We start from the raw sequence: 20,319 nt of genomic DNA, 5'->3' as shown, positions 1-20,319 counted from the left end.
CCTTCCATAGCTCTCCTATTAAGTCAACTATCCTCCAATTCCACAAGTCAACAAGCCAGCTCCTGCAATAATCAATAATTCCTCCATTCGCAATTAGCACAGATCATCGTCTTTTGCCCATACAAACACCAGGTTGAGAATGGGCTTCGTATCAACCGCCACAGCACTTCGGTGCCTGTCCATCTTCCACCTCACGCTGGCATACTACTTTCTGACCAGCCCCGTGCGCGTTGCGGATCAGAATGCCGTCTTCATACTTGGCGAAGCCATGGGAATTGTGCGTACTCTATTGATTCCTTTCTTCCTTTCCTTGTACTTTCCTTTCCTTCTTTTCTCTCCTTTTCCTTTTTTCTGTGTTTCTTTTTTTGGGGCGTTGCACTGCTAACGATTGTTAACATTAATTCTAGCCGCACTCGCTTTCCTTGACTCTACCATCCGCATCAACGGCAGTGATTGGACTGCTCCTCGCATTCATCGGCCTGACCGACTTGTCGTCTACGGGTCTGCCAGAGGACATGGCGAATTACTTCTGGAGCTCTCAGGCGCCTATACGCCTATTATTCTTCTTCGGGATTACCGGCTACGCGTACCTATTTTCGCAATGGTCGAATGTGGCTGCTGATGATGATGATGTCGACCTTGTCAATGATGCCTCGGGCGCTGCGGGCGAGAATGCAAAGAACAGTGTTGTTTTTGCTTGGGGGTTCTTCGAATTGGTCGTGTGGTTTTATGTGAGTGGAATGCCCTCTACATAACCTCTTATGCATATTACTTGCCTCTGCCACTGATCGCGTTCTCAACTCTGCCCTTCGTTGCTCCATCGTCACCAGGATTAAGGTACATTACTGATTTAGATAAAACAGATTTTCATCACGCTCCGGGAGGAACGAACAGCTCTTGCTGCTAAATTGGCTGAGCGCAAACAGGCAGAGGAGGAAAGATTATAAATGGTTGTGTATTGGTAGATTTGGGCATGGTCGGGAAAAGTTGTATTCTCTAGATTTTTTTTTACCCTACTTTACAAATTTACAAACAACATGCAGATGGGAGCTACATTTTACTGGTATATATCCGCTGGAACGGAGAAAAGTCATGTGTTTCTTGAAAAAAAAAAGAAAAAAAAAAAAAAAAGTTTATAATCAAATGTGTCAAGAGAGCATATTGGAAAATTTTGAAACGCTTTTATTCGAAAATTTTTTTTGAAGATGCGCGTGTCGCACATACGCTATCTGAACGCATAGTTGAAATGTACACAGGCATGGCTATGCTGAAATCTATGTGCTAGTGACTACTCCATCCCATAAGGCCATTGTCGTCTGCAGTTTTATCGGAATAGGAGGCTAATTCCTTCTCAAGTCAGCTTTATCAAGAGCACACCATCCAAAGCATCGATCCAGCTCTCAATGACTTTGCCAAATAGCGTCGACTCAGCTCTAGGCTGGTCTTTATAAATTTTGTGCAACGACTCGGTGAATTCGCTCTGGAACGATTGTGTGTTGTTGTCTGAAGCAGTCGCGTTGGCGTCTCCAGATACGGGACGCTCAAATGTAGCTTCGACTAGAGCTCCCAACGCACTTGAATTTGTAAGACTGTTGCGAAGATTGATGGCGCGGGTGCGGATTTCGGCAAAGACCTGCTCGACGAGCACGCCGATGCTTTGAAGAAGGTCCTTTGGCACCTGGGCTTTGAGAGCTTTGGATTTAGACGTGGACTGGACAAAGGAATGGATAGCTTTGATGGCTTCAAGAGTAGTAAAGGATTCGTGGAAAAAGGTCCAATCAGGGAGAAGAAGTTTGGCCTTGTTGGTGTTTCCATTTATGCCCAGGTTCTCGAGAGCCGTGATGGTGCTGGAGGTGCGGAGCTTGTCGAGTTTCTCAGATAGCCACTGCTTGATTTCTCCAAGTTCTCGAGCAATTGGAGAGTCGGGCTTAGCGGGACCGTTATTTCCAGAACCGCTTTTCAGTGTGACAAGAACCTTGAGCAGCGTCCATTGGATGTTCAAAGAGGCCGCTTCGAAAGAGGTAAGTTCCGCTTCCGCATTCTCAGCAAAAGGATCGTCTTTGATGAGTGTCCATGGATCGGCAATGGAGTTAGAAGAGTCGAGGAGGGTGAAGAGTTTCTCGGATATCATGTTGGCACGCAGCCATCCGGCCTGAGACAACGAGAGAATAAGGATTAATATCTTGCAAAAGAAATGTAGCGGGGGAAAGTACAGAAAAAAAGGACAAGACCTTCACTTACACAAGGGCGAGGTCCGACGCTGAAGCGCTCCTCGAAACGTGGTTGCCCGGGGGCTTCGAAGCTCGCCATGACTTCAAAATCTCTGTTGTCTGATGGGTTTGACATGTTTGGTTCCTCTGGAATAAGAGAAAGAGATATTAGAATATGCAGATTTGGGCTTGGTATAGACATCTCTAATGAGAGCTAAAATCGGTCACTTACTCAAGATTTCTTCATCCTCTTCATGCCTCTGAGAAGAAAGAAGGCGAGAAATCCGACGCCTTTCCATGGCCAGCATGTACTTGGAAATGCTGGGCTGAAGCTTCTGGTCGAATTGCATAAATCCCTCAATCTGCCAATAGCTGCCTTCTTGAAGAGCGAGTCTCATCAACCCTGGAACATCGGATTGCGCCATGTCGTAAAGTCCCAGAGCACGATCCATGGCCAGAAAAGGATCATTGAAGTTTGGAATACGTGCGCCTGTCATGACCGTGCTAGGATGGATGGTGGAGATTCTTGTGAAAATATTATGCGATAGAGTGTCGTTTTGGATTTGTTTGATGGACATATCCGAATATCGTTGCATTGCCATAGACGTGCAGCCAATGAGCATATACAGCCGCACAGCTAGTAAGCCGCCTTGGTAGTTATGCTTCGATTGAGAACGGAAATAGTCTAGTAACGCCGCGGCTTTGAGGAGGTAGACTTTGCTCTTCGCCTCTTCTTGAGCAGTGTCTGCAAGCCGCATCAGTGCCATGACGGCCAGAACAAGGACATCATCTCCTGGTTTATTGTCTGTAGACAAGAATTGGCCGCTCAGCCAGAGAGAATTAATATAAGTTTCGATGCACTTGTCCACGAAGGCCTCGAATCTTCCCTCTCTGCTGGCATGGTCGTTTTCGGGGTTCGAGACGTCAAGGAAGTATTCGGCCTTTAAATAATTTGTCTCCATGGTGATGCCATCCATAGAAACATTCTGTGACGCGGGACATTAGCTTGGTGCTCAGTGAGATGATAACACGAGATGAGATACCTGTTCATCTCGCAACTCCGGTCTTCGCGACTCCACAATCTCGTAAGCAGACTGAAGAAACTTGATACGATCCGTTGGGCTGAATTGCTCAAAAGTCCAACGAAGGTCGTCGAAGAGGTAGTATCTTGCACAGTATTCACGAAAGTGGCTCAGGGCTAGCTCAACTAGCGGAGAAGGTTCCTTTTCAGCCGACAGCTCTTCCCCAGATATCTTAGACTTGAACCGTAAGAGAGCGAGCTGCGCGTTTCTTGAAGGCTTCGGCCGCCCAGCAAAGGCTTTGATGAGCTCCTCTGTCTCCTTTCTGATACTATATGAACGATTAGAGGCCGAGGAGTCGAATTAGCCCAGGTTCACTTACTTTGAATCATCCAGCTTTTCACAGGACAACAAAAGCCCTTCCCAAACTCTCCAGTCGTCGCCGTAGAGATCAGTGTCTGAAACATCACCTCGTACTAAATCTAGTAGTTTTTTGCAGAGTTCCCACTCCTCCGTCCATTTGACAAGGTCTTCAAGTATCTGAATGTGCTCTCGCACGAAAGCCCAGTCGCCTTTAGCAACGGCAGAGCCGGAGCCAAGCTCAGAGCTGGCCATTATGTCTGCAAGCTCTTTTAGAGCACCCTGGCGACGGTAAATGGAAACGAGGAGGCGAAGCTCTTCAGGAGTTTGGATAGCTCTACCAGGACTCAAAACAGCTTTCTGCAAAATAGCTATAGTAAGTAGGCGAGCAATGGGAGAAAGTCGACTTTAAAAACCTTACCGGATCTTTGGGGACGTCAGAGGCTGCTTTGGTTATCATCCGATATCCAAGGGTTCCGAACAGCTTCTTTTCAGCCTCAGTGGCTTCATCCGAGATGCTTACGAGGTGCGAGGTTAGAATGGCCCAGAAGTAGTAATGGCGTTTCTTAGGAAACGACTTTTGGAGGATCATAGCAGCCTATTAAGCGTTAACGATCAGTTAGCAAACCCGCAACTACCGTGTGTCACGACAAAACCCTCTCACGGCAGCAGTGGAGGCATTGACCTCGATCATTACGGTAATTCACAAACAAATGGGACAGAAATTTAAATTTTCGGGCGAATTAATAATGGTCGAAAGAGAAGTCTCACCTTCTGTGCGTTCTTCCAATTGAATTGGTCAAATGAACGTTGAAACCATTCCTGAGGCAGAACCTCGTCATGAGGTCGTGACTTGATTGCTCGTTCCCACAGCCCTGAGACTGCTGCTGCACCCCCGCCTTCAGACTTGGCACAATTTTCTTGCAGCATTATCAGGGTTGATATGTCAGTAACGGGCGGATCTCTTTCGCATAGTTTCCGCAACTCTGCTGCACCTTGTTCCCTCAAGGGGGAAGATGGGGAGGACAGCAGAACATGAGCTCGAAGAGCCTATTGAGCAGTCCCATTAGTCTATTTGTTCCCGCCATTTTAATACAAAAATACGGCGGCCGCCCGAAAAAAGCAATTGAGAACAACATTAAAGAGAACGAAAAGAAAAGAAAAAAAAAAATAACGAAGTTAACCATCATTACAAGGCAATGGAGCCACACGCCTTTCCGAATTCCGAACTCCACTCGATTCATGAATTAAAAAGTTAAGCCGGAATTATTGGGCAAGCAAACGCCCAAAACCAAAGCTAAAAGCAAAAATTGCAAGCAAAAGGAACAGATAAGTGTTGCTTCGGGTTGAGTACCGAATAGAAAATTGAAGACCGAATATTTTCAACAACTTGGAAAGAACATGAATTGTATAAAATAAACCATCCTAAATCAAGCAATGGACAGGCAATGAACAAGAACAAGAACCAGCGGAACAACGAGATTCAAAAATATAGCATCGAGTATTTAAAATAAAAGTCATCAACTCATGAATATAAAAATTGCACCAATGCAGCAAAAAGGAAGCAGGAAGCAAAGCCTTTTCATACTTACCAAAAGAGAATCACCCTTTTCGCCCTTTTTAAGCCTCTTCTCTAGGAGCTGAAGTGCCTGCTTCCAGTTGCCATTGTCGAGAGCATCAAAAACCTGCTTATCGCGGCGTTCCACCACCGATGAAGCTGATGATGTGGGTGCGCGCATCATTTTTCGACAACAAGACGCAGCTTTTGGAGACGGGTATAATTGACCGCTGTCTATGCTTTGTCCTGCTTCGCTTGGAGGCAAATGAATGGCAAGATTGAAAAGAATCCAAAGAAAAATACAGGGTATATATGAAGAGAACGAAATAAAAACAACACTGAACTTTTCAGATCAAGTTCACACTCCGACACATTTGCACAATGCAGTAAGAGAACTTCATCATTGAACTTCCATGTTGACAGTAATTTGATCCAATCCGAGCATCTGAGCTTGGGCTAGGGTCTGCAGATAGACACGGTGCGCAATCAGGTCGGTGATTGCCGAGAGAGTCAGATTGATATAGGTCGATAAGCAACATCTCCCTCGTCCTTGAATAATCAATCCTATTTTGAGCTACCGTACCGCACCAACATAGTAGAGCAGCTGATGAAATATGGATAGCAAGAGATGCATTACTGAGACTTTATATGATCAAGACATGGGTCAAGTGCTCTTTTAAGTGCCCGAATAATCAGGGATACAGAGGGTAATTAGAGTCAGCAATATTCAAGTGACGCGGTGGAGAGGTAAATAGACATTGTTTCAATGTGAGTGATAAACCGTAATTCTTGATAGTTTGAAAGTATTTTTTATCTAGATATTGAGGAATTTCAAGATATCTTGGCGAGCGAATGTTTCTAGTGTAGCATCGAGCGGTGCGCGACGATAGATTACCACGGCCAAAGCTAGCTCTTGCGTGAATGCTATATTAGCAGCAAGTATTCATAATGTATGTAGCATCCGCTGGAACATGACGACAGTTATGGACCACCAAATCTTTCACTGTGGCGATTGGCCTAGCGGTTGGATGCAGCCAGGAGTGGATGCGAATTTGGGGTATGCCGAATATCAGGAAGGAAGAGGACCCTTTTGACGATTGGCCCCAAACGTCCCATGGCAGTCACCCGCGGAGAAGTCATCTATCTTGGACCTGTGCCGAAGTGTTTTTTTTTACTGCTGCCATATAGTAGGGATCCCCGCGCCTCATACTCGGGGTTGTGAACCGAGCTACTTCTCGCCTGCGTAATAGCAAAGGGGTTCAAATGCCATATTGAGTTTTCAAATCCATGATCGTGTACTAACGATGCAGCTAGTATCACAGTATCCAATACGATAATATCATGACAAAGCCGAGACTCCATTTAACCTTATGGGAAATCGAAAATACGCCAAAACGTCTCAGAGCCTAAAGAAATGAACCTTTCTCTTTTTGCCTTGCTGCCTTCCGCTCGTTAATCTGTATCAATGCTTCTGTCAGCAAATATTTCGTATTGTTACCCGCTCTGGCTTTGAAAACCGGAGCGAAATTGCATTGCATGATAAAGGAAGGCTCCGGAGAGACAAAGCGAATTGTCATACCCATTGCTTTTTGCAGTCTCGATATGCCCTGTTTGTTTGTATACATGTCAGTCTTGTTTGATAATTATTGGAAAATAAAGGCATCGATTTATATGGAACGTAGACGAAATGAAAACCCAACATCTCATTCGCACCTGAGCGTAACTTGTCGAGGTTGCGAAGAGGGTGAGAAGAGGTTGGGAACGCTGAGTGAGGTCGAATCGGGGGTGGGCCCAATGACTGACTGGAAATAATCTGCACAGAGGTCCTTATCGGCACCGTTGCGGTGCAAGCATCGGATGCTACGGGATGCTGCTTCTTGACAAGGGTCGAAGTACTCGCTATTTTGCTTCCTGCAGGATCGTCAGTGCATGCATCAATGACAGCAAGGAGTTTTTGGCTGTGGAAAACCAGCGATAATGGACACAAAGCCCGGAAGCAACTTACTTGTTGAATTTTGTCTTGGTCTCGGCATTCCATGGGTCAGAAGGCTTGTCTGTTGCGCTTTCACTCGACATAGTTTCAACAGAGCGACCACCAGCAAGAGCTGCCTAGAAAATGTCGATTGGTTTTGCGAAAAAGGGTCAAGTAGGCAGGTTCAGTCGGTTAAGCTCGCATATGCGGCGTTAGAGAATGTGCTGCCACAGCTTCAATGATAATGCTGTGTAGACTACTCTGTACTGTAGGAAGTTATTGCCCAGACAAAAGATACCGCAGAGCCAAACGGGTCTTTCCCAGCACTCATCTGTCAATGGCAGCTCTTGCGTTCGGCAGTTCCCGTTCGTCTCGGCTGCAGAAGTTAGCGCCACAGTATTCCGATGCAAGGCAAAGCGGTGGAGGTGGAGGTGCGAGGTGTTGATGGCTTATCGATAACAAAGGGGACATCCTTGAGACCCAAATAGAACCGCGTTTTTCAGAGAGCAGGAAAAAATCAAAGTCCTCCTCTTCCGGTCGTAAAGGAGGGAAGGCTCTCCTCGAGTTATAGTGCTAGCCTAATCAGACATTTAAAATTTGGTCTGTTCGGGATCGAGTTAATGCTTAGACAGTGTATTGGAGCCAATAAATCACATGTGACTTTTTCAGATGAGTCGATCATTTCAAACACACTGCAGGCAATGAACTGGAGATGACGCCTAGGATAAAGAAAGTCTGGCTTGCACCCATCTGTGCAAGGCAGCAAAAGGATTATTGATCCCTCACGATCGGGTATATTGCCATTTTGACATAGTTTACTAAGGTATGTGTAGCTATCCGTCGCATCTGTTATGCCTTACCCTCCCTGTTCCTGCCCAGGCCCTCAACATAACGGAATCAGCGTCGAGAAATGTATATTTCAGGATGGGCACTTTCAGGAGAATCCGCCATGATTGCAATGGCTCGAGTGGAAAATCGATCGACCATTAGAGTATCTCATGACGGCAAAAGAGCCCCATGTGCTTGTACTTCATAATTAAAAGGCTCGGGAGCGGAGACCTGCAACAAGTTGAGTTCAAAAGCCTCTGCCAGAAAGATGGTGGGAGCCAAAGGTTATCAGCGGATGTGTTGTTCGTAGCAGCCACTCCTATCAAGCCCTCCACTTAGTCCTTTGCGGACCGAAGGATTAACGTTGTCCGGTCAAGGCGTCCACCGACGAGAGGGCGCGAACTGCACTAGCGAGGTTACCAGGGGGCTCGTCAAACCCGCCCTGACTGGTCAGTATGCCGTCAACGTCGCAACCATGCGCTCGACACCCTGATCTGGAAAAAGAATCCAGTTCAAACGCCCCATGCCACAGTAGCAGATCCTATTGTCAGGGTGTGCTCGGAGCCATTCAAACTCGAGTAGCGGCAAGAAGCACAATAATCCTCCACACCTTACAGAATGCTCAATTTGAATTGACTATCTGTCCCCACATGGCCACCTCCCAAGTGCTGCATCATCCCAGCCTCAAGGCTTTTCCTCGAACAAATGAATCTGTAAATTGGTGCACCAATGTCTTGGTTTTTAGGGAAGCGTGTCATTGTGACCCTTGTATCAGCACGAGTTGGATCAAGTGGGAGCAACGGACCTTGCGGAACAAAGCCGATTGACTAAAAGAGACCCAGTATCAGTATCGTACTAAACCGTAACCCTTTCCTGCTTTCCAAGTCGAGGAACAATTTCCATACAAACCGTAGCCTGAGCCGAGTGACCAAGAATCCCATCACACCGTCAAGGATTCAACAGCCATCCATCCTTCTTGATAACTCCTTTCAGTATTGATTCACACATGCTAGATGTGGCCCCAGAGACGGAGGCTGGCACACGATAAGCGGGTAGCATTACGTACCATGCATGTGGCAGCTGTTAGATGCACACATACTCAGCATCTCCCGGTCCAGATATCTAGGGCGCTGTGTTGTAGACAAAGCCTCGCAAATCTGCGGGGTTAATTGACTAAACCTCCAAGCCGGGCCGGGATGGCCAAACGGCTATTTAGGAGCCAAGATCAATTGGCAGATAAGAGAGGATCCAAAGGGTTCGAAGAAACCGCACTAGAGCTATCACCTCTGTTTTGACAGGAGAGCTCCCCTAGCACTTGAACTCCATAAAAGTTGGCACAACAGCTCTCATGAGATCCTCCATTAGCTCATAAGAGTGACGAGCATAGCGCATCTGAAAGGTGTCTATATCCGACCGACTCCCCCTTCTACCAGCATCTTGATAACGGCACAGCCAAGGCTTGTTCCTCAATAAAACTAGCTCTCTTAAATTGCTCCGAGGTAGTATTCCCTCAGGTGTTGAAGGGTTCATTTGAGTTTCAAATCGTTTTGCAAACATTACTTGTCCTTTCACCCTTTTCTCGCACCAGAGGCTCCGAGATTGTTCCGGCTTCTTGTCGCAACACCAGCACCCCTTCGTCATTCTTCCACAGTATTGTGGGCAAACACTCCTGTTTTCTGCAATCCCTTTGGAGAGTTTTCATCGCCTTTGAATTTTGGAACCCAGCTCGCACCTATTCATACCAAATCCCACAAGCTCATTATCAAGAATACTTACCAGTTTGGCAGATTTATTCTGTACGGATAACGGAATCAATCATGGCGACTGCAGGTGTTCTCCCTCCGCCATCTAGCGCGCGGCGCCCGAGTTTCAAGCCAATCATCGAAGCGGCAGGTTCCAAGTCCACTGCCAAGGTCGGCAGCTCTGAGTTCAATCCAGAGAAGCACCTTACTTTTGAGCCACCTTCCAAGGTGTATAAAATGGCAGACATTGGACTTTCGGACGAGACAGGAGTCTCAACCGTGGCAGTATCTGAGCCTTTCCCTCTATTTTCTCCTGAAGCAATTCGTGTGATGCGTGAGGAGGTGCTCCGGGAAGAAGTGATGAACAACTGCAACTACTCCAGCAACATCGCAGCTTGTCAGCTGCGAGGTTTTGCTCCAAAGTAGGTTGTTTGATCGTTGTTTCGACTAGAGACTGAAAGGCTGACTGTCGAAATAGATATTCACCTTTTGTTTATGAAGCCTGGAAGAACCCCAAGACTTTGGAAATAATTTCGAGAATAGCAGGTGTTGATCTCGTCCCGGTCATGGACTTTGAAATTGGACACGTCAACGTTTCTGTCAAATCCGAGCAGGAAAAGGAGCGAGAACTAGCCAACATCCGAGAGGCAAAGTCTAGAATGGCCGATGAAGGTATTGCAGGCTGCCCTTGGGAAGATGACAAGCCGATTGTGGGCTGGCACACGGACAGCTACCCCTTCGTCTGTGTCCTCATGCTTAGTGACTGCTCAACCATGGTGGGAGGAGAAACAGCTCTGCGGACCGGCAAAGGTGATGTGGTGCGTGTTCGCGGCCCTCAGGAAGTGAGTACTTTTTGCATTCAGCACCCGAAATTTGCAAACAACTAACAGTTTCGCGTCAGGGCTGCGCCGTCGTTTTACAAGGACGGTATATCACACACCAGGCTCTGCGTGCCCTAGGCGCTACAGAGCGCATTACCATGGTTACGTCCTTCCGTCCTCGTTCGCCACATGCTCGGGATGATACAGAGCTGAGAACAGTGCGGCCAATCTCGGACTTGTCCGAGCTGTATTATCAGTTCGGCGAATATCGACTCGAGATCCTTGAAGAGCGTATCCGTAGCCAGCTGCGGAAGATACGCGAGACGCGCGGTGCTGGCAAGAGATTTGACACGAAAGCGATGAAAAATTTCCTCACTGAAACCGAGGACTTTGTTTCGCGCACAGATGCGGAACTCATCGAGGACGAGAAGGTTCAGGTGGGATATATTGAAGAGATGAAATATGAAAACGTCAAGGTTGAAGACACCAAGGCGCAGGAACATCCTTCGAAGCGTTCGCGGGTTGAATGAAGTTAGAATTAATATGATGTGTTATCGTTTGCATTTGAGAATTGAGGATGGGCTAATCGAACCGCCCCTATGAATGTCAGCAAGGTCATTTGCGTTTCTGATTTGTGCATTCCATCTCAAGTTTTTCTTCTTCTTCTTCTTCTTCTTCTTCTTCTTCTTCTTCTTCTTCTTCTTCTTTGCTTGTACTAGCGAATATCGTTCGGAGAACTCATGTCCTCAGCTTTCATTGCATACTTGATCAATTTACCTGCTTGATAGTAGCACATCATTTATGCCAAAGTTATCTGCATGATTGATCAAGATTGAATGTGACGCACCAAAGACGAACACTGCAATAAAATAGAAATCTTGGGAAAGAAGAAACGAAAACGGAAATATAAACACCAGCTACCTTTCAAAAGACTAATAATTTGAGAAAACTAAAAAAATTGAATGCCAGACTGTACTTTGCATAGCAGTGAACAAATGCAGACAGACGGCGTGCAAACAATGCTATCACAGCCATTTCATGGTGCTGCAGAACCTCTGTTCGATATGAAAGATTGAATGTGTTCGCATGATTGAGAAGAATGTCAAATATGTTTTCGCTTTCCTATTACACTTCGAAAGACAAGGTGTCAGGGTAGACCAGGCGGTGCTTGCATACCTAGCCAGACTGGGTGGGAGCATTTAATTTGCATAGATACGGACACCGAAACATTGAAATAACAAGCCGCTTGTATGCAAGCGAAAACATTAGCGATGCGCAAAGCTAATGATAGGGATGATGATGATGCTTTGGCAGAATGAGATTATCGAGAACATTGTTGGACGTTCTGCTGCATAACGCGCCACCTGGTGGTGATGTCTCCCTAGAGCGGTTGGAGCGGAAATGGCTGCTGTTCGCTAAGCGCGGGTGACATTGCTTCTACAAGTAGCGAGGGTGCTACTGTAGTCCTGTACTCTAAATTGATGCGATTCTTCATTCTGGGCAATCTTTTGTACGCATGGCGACATAAAGAGAAGTGAAAGGGCTATGCTTTGTGATACTTTGTGATAGTAGTGCTGTCTTTTCTTCTTGGAGTCACTTTAATTACTTGTAAGATACTTGTAAATGAAATAATTCTCACAACAGATACCAGTTAGTCAGGATTGGGCCTTAATTGCTTTGTGACCGTCATGAGTGGCTAATTATTTTCGCTACGCTCAGGCGCCAGGGTCCAAGGCGTTCGACCACTTGAACCACTAAAGGCTCATCAGATGAGCTGCACCTTGAACGTCTTTGCCTGACCAGCCTTGTACCACCTTGGACCCTCTCAGTTTGTCCCCCGTTCTTCTCCTCCTCGTCAGCCTGCCTTAGGCATTTAAAAACTAGAATTCGGAGAAGAGCTGTGAATGGAGCCGAGACGACCATCGATAGCGCCTGCCACTCTCGCAACCGCTGATCTCTCCGAGGACCTGGACCATTCCGCTTCTGCAGCAGCTATTCAATCACCTGGATCCTCACATATCCTGAACCAGCGTCCACCAAATCCTCAGCAGCCCACGTTCGCTAGAAACGCATCCGATGCAGATGTAAGCGATCGATCTGAACTTCACACTCGCCCGTCCTCTCAAACGGGCTCGATGCCCTCAGCATCCCGCTTTCCCGATGCCGCGAGGCCCGCCGAGCCCTCCGTTCGATCAACGAGAAGCAGGTCTTTAGTACCGGACGGAGGTACAAAGGATGGCGCCACCGCGGCTCCAAAGCAAGAAAATGCTCTCCCCCGTGCATCAACCGGCTCCCCGAAGGCTACTAAGACGGCTGGAGGGGCCGGCAAAAGCGATGGACAGGAGCAATCACGAAGCGGAAAGGAAATTGTGAAGGGACTAAAGTCACAAGCCAACGAGGAGGTATAGTCTTATACCTTATTCAAATGATGCTCAGTTCTAACAAAGGTTTTCTAGCTTCTTCAAGGTTTTCGAACCAGTTTTGACAGTCTGCGCTCGCTGGTCACCTGCCGTGTCTGCGTGAGATTATTATACGAGCCTTACATGATTAGTTGCGGGCATACTTTCTGTTACAGCGTAAGGCTTCTGCAAGTAGAGTTGACGAGAATGATGCTGAAGAAATACTAGTGTCTCTGCCAGTGGTTCGTCAATAACAAAGCCCGCAAAACATGTCCCGATTGCCGCAGCGAAGTAAAACATCCTCCTGCTCCAGCATTTCTGGTCAGTACAGCCATCAACCCGTAAACCTCATGTAAATTATGCTAACTTCACAATTACTTAGGTTCGCGAAATGACCGAAATATTCATCAGTCGTGCCGAGCTTTTGCCTGCAGGGGAAACAGTCTTAGAACATCATAAATGGAAGAAAGAAGAATCTGAACTCATTGAGCGTGACAGAAATAACAAGGATCCCGAAATAGGCGGTTTATTCAGAGGATGTTTCAATCATCCGGATGTGGAATTGAGAGCCATCAGGGACGATGAAGACGGAGTTGAACGCTGTCCAATGTGTGCTTGGGAGTTGGAAGATGGTCTATGTGGTCAATGTGGGCTTAGATTTGATGATGACGGGCGAGTTATGCGATGGGGAGCACCGAATTTCAGCTTCAGCGATGTGGACTTTGACGATTTCCCAAGTGAGGATTTGGACGATGAAGTCAATATGGAAGACGATTTCGGTATCGATGACGAATCTCAATGGGATGATACTCGTGCCAGCTACTCCGGTTTCGATTTTTATGATGACGAAAGTTATGCCCCCCCGACGACTTTTGCCATCCAACGAGCTATCAACCAAGGAAATATTAGACCACCCCGTCGCGCTGCGTTTCATAGTGCAGCGGGCAGTCGAAGGCGCAGCTACACTTCGAGCCTGGTCTCTGACATGACCATTTCCGAAGATGGGGAGATGGGGACTGTGGAGGAGGAAAGTGAAGAAGAAGAGGATGATGAGCCAACGTCGCTTGACGGCTTCATAGTGGATGACGAGACTGACCAGGTATCGCGAGGTTCGCAGCCTACCTTTCGGCGCGCCTCTCAGCATCCAAGTCAGCGTCGAGCTCAGAGAACTGGACCGCGGGCTCCGCCATCGGATTCAGTGAGTACAGCGTCTCACACTCAAACAGAAGAGGATGACGATGATTATGACGAGGGCGGAGCCGTATCAACGGGGAGGCGCCGAAGACCTGGCCAAAGAGGTCCTTCTCTAGGCCGACTCGGCCGCCGCGGGCCAATTGCTCTCACTATTTCGGATGATGAGGAGCATGATCTTAGCGAAAGTACACAGGCTCTTCTCCGAAGCCAGAGGGGATGGTCGCAGCTCGATCACGATACTGCAGATGATATGAGCGAGACAAATGATGACGACGATGACGATGATACAATGACCACAGTGGGAATGCCGGCAAGCACAATTGGGGCCGACAGGGCTCGGCTTGGAGGTTCTTTGACACCCACTGCTGACTGCCCCCGGCCTAACATTCGTCCTCCATCTCGAGTTAGGAATCGGGTGATTGATGGGTCTCGAGGGATCAGGAGAAGATCTTCTGTACTATCAGTGACTTCCTCGGCCATTGACGAGGATGGCGAGGCTGATGACGACGACTCCGATACTGGCTCAGTAATTAGGGATCGGGATGGAGATGTGGACATGAGCCTCGAGAGTCCGCCTCAGGGTGCCACAATTAACCGTCATGCACGACTGCCGCCTCTTACGGTGAATCGACCTGTCGCTCGACGGGAGCCAGCTGGGCCGGGCCCAATCTCACCTTCACTGGACGGCACCGCAGACGTGGACTCTGACTCAACATCTGATGCTTCAATCCAACCAGCTCGCCGACGTCGACCTCGGCGATTGAGACAGCCTGAGTATAACCCCATGATTAGTGCTATCCTAGCTCGACACCAGATTGATATGCGAGGAAATATTGCCCAGCTAGGAGATTCCACAGCTAACAGTTTGGAGATTCCCCGCACAAGGACACCAGTAGCCCGGCCCCGGACGGCAAACCGCAATCGAGTCAGTAGCCGCTCAGGTACGCCCTCGATTGCTCCGCCTTTCTCGCCCCTTTCAAACGGACCGTTGCCGCCATTTTCTCCACCTCTAGCTGCTGCGCCATTGCGTTCTCGGACCCCTTCAGTCATGACAACCGTTTCTACAAGTCGATCTTCGGAATCACCTAATACTGCAACGAGGGCGAGTACATCACCTGCTGGTAACCCGACATCTTTGGTAGAAGCCGCTCTTTCTCCGCCTCCTCCATCAACGTTGATCCAGACGAACGTGAACCCGGACCCAGCACCTCTGGCACAACCAAGTTCAAGTGGAACTCACGATAGTGGCCCAGCTGTCCCTGGCTCGATTGAGCGGCCGGTCAGTAGGATGTCTTCCATTTCCGGATCTGGTTCATCTAGTAGGCGCATTTCGATTCCAGGAAGAGACGCAATTGCTACATTTCATGGTTATCCGGCCACAGTGCCATTTGTTGCACCCTCGCCGGGGCTGAATTTTGCTGCTCGTTCCTTCCAAGGTGGCAATCCGTGGGCTGGATATGTCCGGACTCGACCCTCGACTAACCGTTTGAGGGAGCAAAGCTCAACGGCGACGCTGAGAGCTCGTAACTCTCGACGCGAGCTGCGATCCCAGCCCTCACAAATAAACATACAGGATATACCGGCACCGCAGCCGGTTATGAGACCGCAGGCGTCACGGTCATCTCTTCGCCCGATGCCTTCCCAACAGCGTTTACGGCCTCAAGGATCGACACAAGCACTACGAATGGGTTCAACTACACCCACACCGCAATCACCGATTCGAGTTGGCGCTACTTTACCTATGCCAGGGATTCGCCACATGATCACTGGGGGTCGTCGCCTCTCAGACGAGGAGCGTCGACGACTAGGTAGTGAAGTAGTCAGACGGAGGGCAGAGGAGCTGGGACGGCAAAATAGCAACCCTTTCGCTGCGAGAACCCGTCTGGCTCGGGGCTCTCAAACCGTAGGGATTGGATCAACCTCTGGCCAGGCCACCGAGCAATTGCACACACATCCGCAATACCATCGACAGACACACGAGGCCTCTGTAGACGACCGGAGTCAGCTTTCACTTGAGTCATCTCGGGCGGGTATAGGGCCTGTCACTCAACGGACAGACTTGAATACCTCGGCCCCGCAGGGAACCCTTACATCTAACACTCCGAGCACTTCAGCTCGCCAATCCAGCCTCCATCGGGGCAGCCGTCGAAATCTGAGAGGCTCTTTTGATGGGTCGACAATGACAGCTCCTAATCCCGGCATGAATGCTGCTCCTGTTTACACTCGAGATCGTGCGAACTTGGGTAATAACCTGGGCCACCATTCCAACATGCTTCGTGGCCTCGGTCCCATGATGGCTGGCGGGGAACCCCAGCGTCTGGGATAAATTATTTCGCCTCGTGGAAAAGTTTACGAAATTCTTTTATGAAGTCTTAAAAACAGCAAGCGAAAAACAGCCACTCTCACGACTGGGCATACATTTTTCCTTTAACAATTGTTTTTAATTTTCACAACTGCTTTAGCCCCAATGACTGCTGCGCTCTCATCATGCTCATGACATTATATTTTGCATCGGCTCGATCATTTGTATTTCACTTGTCATGTTTACTCGCGCACCAAAATCTGCATTTTCTTAGCCAAATTTCTATTGAAACGGCATATGATGATGATGTCTTTCGCATAGCTCTTTGCATCTTCACGGCGTTCATTTGTTTTGATCTTGAAGGTGTCTTATCTCTTTCGGTCTTTGCATCTTGCGTCTTAGGTAGCTCGGGTGAAAAAGGGGACCGGTTCTGACCTTTGTTCTTCTTCATACAGTGCTGGTCCAAGACCTGGGGCTAGAGCTAAATAGCGCTTTTTTTTATGAATATATGCGGAAATGCAGACGATATGAAATGTGAATATGACTATTACGATTATATTTTCTTGCAATTTTCAAATTTTACAAGCTGGTTCCATTGTTTTCAATGTCCAGATCCGAGAGACTGTTCGACGTTTTCAGAGCAATGAATAATATATCCATATTTGTGATATGCACACTAGATACAGTACATGATACAAACAGAAACTAGAGTAATCGATACCTGAGGTAGGTAAGGTAACAGATGAGCAGGAAAGATTAGAAACAAAACGCCTACAATAGAGCCTGACTAATGATGAGGTCGAAATGCTGCTTGATATGCGCCTATTGAATCAGAGAAGGGGGGAAAGGGAAAGAAAAGGAATAAAAACCCAAAGTGCTTTTTTTCAATGGTGCAGGATACCCCTGTTTAGCTGCTCAGCTTTATTCTTCACTATTGGCGACATCTTTGGAAGCTTCCTGCTTCGGGACTTCAAACACCACAGCGCCATTCTTGCCCTTGAGCTTGATCCAGCGGCCAAAGCGATGTTCCGTGCCGACAGCAGCAACGACGCAAGCTCCGTCGCGACCGCGATCGCCGCGCTCGAATACAGCAATGTCGTTGACGACACCGCGTATCGAGGTCTGATGCGGATTCTGGGTTCCGGTCGCATCGCCATTGACCAGTTCAAGTCCGTTGGCATCTCCGCTGCCACCTGCTCCACCGCCCAAGACACCCATTGGTTCCAGACTTTTCTTGTCGTCGCCGATGCGCCAGACGCGGACATAGCCATCTGAGCTACCACTTAGGATGACGTCCGAAAAAGGAATGGTCGCGAGGGCAGTGATCCAGCGAGGCTGGGGTCGTCCAGGCGGGATGGGATCAGGGTTTTGCTCGGCGGAAGCTTCCTCGGGTTTAAGAGGCGGGTTGAGACCGTGGGCGACGTGGACAGTGTAGAGGGGTTTCTTCTTTTGCAGGGACCATAGTGAAATACTACCGTTGTCGCTGCCGGTGACGAACGTTTCTTCGTCGACCATGGCGATGCGGTCCATGCTGCCTTCGCCGTAGCGAGCTGTGGAGACGGGAGCACCGCCGTTAGCGGCTTCCAGTTCCTTTTCTTTTCTCGATTTCTTCTCGAGGCTCCCGCCGCCGCGGAACACGAGCTGCGATTCTTCAACGACCTTCCATAGACGAGCGGTCCGGTCGCGGGCGCCTACGCTGACGCAGCGCTCTTGTGCGAGTGCGTCGACGTCGACAACTTCGTCTTGGTGACCGAAGAGTGTCTCGACGTAGGCTAGCTCGTCGAGACTCCATGTCTTGAGCGTTCGGTCTTTGGAGCCGGAGTATAGCTGGTTGGTGCCGCGGCGGAAAGCGAGTCCGGTGACGGCGTCACGGTGCTGAGTGAAGACTCGGAGGGGCGTCAGGTCGGTTGCGTTCCATACAACGAGGCGTCTGTCCCGTCCGCCAGTGGCAACGAATTTGCCGTCCTGAGATGCAGCTACGGTGAGGATTTGGTCGGTGTGTCCGAGATACGAGGTATCGTCGGCGAAGTTCTTGTCGCCTTTGACGAAGGCGATTTGTTTGGGTCGTCGGCGTGCCGGAGGAGGATTCTTTTGCTTCTTGGTGCCGTTCGTCTGAGCGTTGTTGGTAGAAGAGTTTGATGGAGAAGGAGGAGTGGGCAGTTCCCATTTGATCAATGTCATATCTTTGGATACAGTGTATGCGTAGGGCGCACATGTTGCAATTGATGTCGTAGGAAGGGTATCAGCGCGGAATTGAGTGCATGTGGCATCGGAAAATCCTAGGGAGTCTGCAATGCGTCTGTACATGCGACCTTTTGTTTCGGCCTTGTAACCACGACACCGTTAGTGTGAAATCAGAAGGACGGAAGAGATTGAGCGGTAACGTACAACATCCTCTTTTAATCGCTCTGCAATCATGTCCCTGTCAATCTCTGCTGCGTCGAACCCATAGTCGTCCACTTCCTCCCGTACGTTCTCGAGGTAACGCTCTGCTAGCCTTAACCTTCGTTCTGCTGCGGTTTCGTCCTCATTCTCTGAACCAGAGGTTCCCTCGTCCTCATCCATCTCCTCATCTGCGCCTTCTTCACCCTCCGACTCACTGCCGGATATCGACTCATCGCGGGTCTGTCTGCTCCGGGCACTTCGTTCTGCTCGATCTGTCGTGGCGTTGCGCTTGTTGTTCGACTGCGCTGCGTCGGTCCTCTTCCGCTTGCGCTGAGAAGCGGGAAGCGTGAAAAATGATGACATGGCTGCTTATAGACTCGTACACATAGAGAAGTAAGAAAGTCTCTTGAAATACGAGTGAAGGAGCAGCGGGCGGCAAATGAAAAGGGCGTTCAGCCTTTAGTGTATCATTATCAACTTTTTGGGTCTTTGATTTTTGTGTCGCTTTCTGGTCGTCGATTGGTCCGTGCGCGCGAAATCTTGGCAGAAAGTCTCTATCATATCAATCAGTTGATCAGATAAGATGATAACTTGGTTTCACAACCTCCGTACAACTTACCATTAGATTGTTTCATTCCCTTATATTCTCCGCTTCCTCGTTCATAAAGACAATTCTAAGTTGATTTTAGAAAACAAACTTTTGTTGAAATGTTATCAGAAAGCAATATAGCTCTTCTGATAAGTTGGCCAATCGGGTCGTGCCATTTCTGTGCAACATCTCAGCCTCCCTCAGACGAGGCTGAGCATAGCAGCCACCGGCTGGATAAATGTCTTTAGAGTTTACTGTTATGCTTTTTATCTTAAAAGACGATCTGCTTTTATTTTGTGATCTGAATCAAATTGCATTCCATTGTTCCCCTGATATTTTCTTCGAGGATTGTCTCTGGATTCTCCGAGTTACTCATCCAGTTGACTTTCTGCGGACTTTTGGTGCATGAGACACTCAGTCCATCATGTCCGGCGTCGAGCTCCTCGGTGCTGTTGCGGCCGGCGCTCAATTTGCTGATCTGGGATGGAAAATCGTCATCGGCCTCTCACGGCTTTGTGCCGATCTGAAGCATGCTCTGGCAAATCTCCCGACGATGAACCAAGAGTTGACAATTTTAGTTCAAATTCTCGACAAAATCTCCGACGACCTGAGCCCTTGGATTAATTCTTTAGCTGTTGACCCGAGCGGAACGTCATTGACAAACCACAGCCCACCCGAAGTAGGGCTTGTTCATGAATTATTGAGACGAGCAGAGACTCTTAAATTCTTACTTGAGAAGCTCGAACCCCGTTCCAAAAGCAAACTCAAAAATGCCTGGATTACCTTTGTTTGCGCAAAGAAACAAAAAAGTATAGAGGAAAGATTCCTTCAACTCGAGCGCCTCAAATCATCTCTGACCTTATTGAATACTCAATATACCTTAAACAGCACAAGAAAACTAGAGTGTGTTCTCAACTTTCATAACCGGTATCTCTGCTAA

At 48.3% G+C, this 20,319-nt stretch overlaps 6 protein-coding genes across 6 annotated transcripts; 3 read left to right on the top strand and 3 right to left on the bottom strand.

The window, feature by feature from the left end:
• Window positions 1-35: 35 nt before the first annotated feature.
• Window positions 36-1,085, top strand: L228DRAFT_259806 (hypothetical protein). The gene is made up of 3 exons (XM_018334198.1): window positions 36-277; window positions 408-731; window positions 864-1,085. Exons 1-3 carry the CDS (start codon window positions 140-142, stop codon window positions 945-947), a joined length of 546 nt encoding a protein of 181 aa, XP_018190165.1. The 5' UTR covers window positions 36-139; the 3' UTR covers window positions 948-1,085.
• A 65-nt stretch (window positions 1,086-1,150) lies between these two features.
• On the bottom strand, window positions 1,151-5,517 carry L228DRAFT_281666 (hypothetical protein). The gene is made up of 8 exons (XM_018335908.1): window positions 5,182-5,517; window positions 4,361-4,639; window positions 4,011-4,187; window positions 3,612-3,949; window positions 3,254-3,560; window positions 2,443-3,196; window positions 2,242-2,357; window positions 1,151-2,152 (listed from the first exon to the last, which is right to left on the bottom strand). Exons 1-8 carry the CDS (start codon window positions 5,329-5,331, stop codon window positions 1,352-1,354), a joined length of 2,922 nt encoding a protein of 973 aa, XP_018190164.1. The 5' UTR covers window positions 5,332-5,517; the 3' UTR covers window positions 1,151-1,351.
• Window positions 5,518-6,541: 1,024 nt separating this feature from the next.
• Window positions 6,542-7,489, bottom strand: L228DRAFT_245580 (hypothetical protein). Its single transcript, XM_018332201.1, has 4 exons — window positions 7,153-7,489; window positions 6,951-7,058; window positions 6,727-6,754; window positions 6,542-6,604 (listed from the first exon to the last, which is right to left on the bottom strand). The coding sequence occupies exons 1-4, from the start codon at window positions 7,221-7,223 to the stop codon at window positions 6,554-6,556; spliced, it is 258 nt and encodes an 85-aa protein (XP_018190163.1). The 5' UTR covers window positions 7,224-7,489; the 3' UTR covers window positions 6,542-6,553.
• Window positions 7,490-9,440: 1,951 nt separating this feature from the next.
• On the top strand, window positions 9,441-11,288 carry L228DRAFT_100083 (hypothetical protein). The gene is made up of 3 exons (XM_018328851.1): window positions 9,441-10,111; window positions 10,168-10,531; window positions 10,591-11,288. Exons 1-3 carry the CDS (start codon window positions 9,765-9,767, stop codon window positions 11,038-11,040), a joined length of 1,161 nt encoding a protein of 386 aa, XP_018190162.1. The 5' UTR covers window positions 9,441-9,764; the 3' UTR covers window positions 11,041-11,288.
• A 988-nt stretch (window positions 11,289-12,276) lies between these two features.
• Window positions 12,277-16,929, top strand: L228DRAFT_281663 (hypothetical protein). Its single transcript, XM_018335907.1, has 4 exons — window positions 12,277-12,912; window positions 12,967-13,086; window positions 13,138-13,230; window positions 13,292-16,929. Exons 1-4 carry the CDS (start codon window positions 12,415-12,417, stop codon window positions 16,427-16,429), a joined length of 3,849 nt encoding a protein of 1,282 aa, XP_018190161.1. The 5' UTR covers window positions 12,277-12,414; the 3' UTR covers window positions 16,430-16,929.
• A 147-nt stretch (window positions 16,930-17,076) lies between these two features.
• L228DRAFT_228644 (WD40 repeat-like protein) lies at window positions 17,077-19,259 on the bottom strand. Its single transcript, XM_018330476.1, has 2 exons — window positions 18,794-19,259; window positions 17,077-18,730 (listed from the first exon to the last, which is right to left on the bottom strand). Exons 1-2 carry the CDS (start codon window positions 19,151-19,153, stop codon window positions 17,327-17,329), a joined length of 1,764 nt encoding a protein of 587 aa, XP_018190160.1. The 5' UTR covers window positions 19,154-19,259; the 3' UTR covers window positions 17,077-17,326.
• Between the last annotated feature and the right edge of the window lie 1,060 nt (window positions 19,260-20,319).

The sequence above is a fragment of the Xylona heveae genome (genome assembly GCF_001619985.1).
Source record: "Xylona heveae TC161 unplaced genomic scaffold L228scaffold_3, whole genome shotgun sequence".
NCBI lineage: Eukaryota > Fungi > Ascomycota > Xylonomycetes > Xylonales > Xylonaceae > Xylona > Xylona heveae.
The sequence above is the reverse complement of the archived record's forward strand: the minus strand, read 5'-3'. Positions and strand labels throughout refer to the sequence as shown.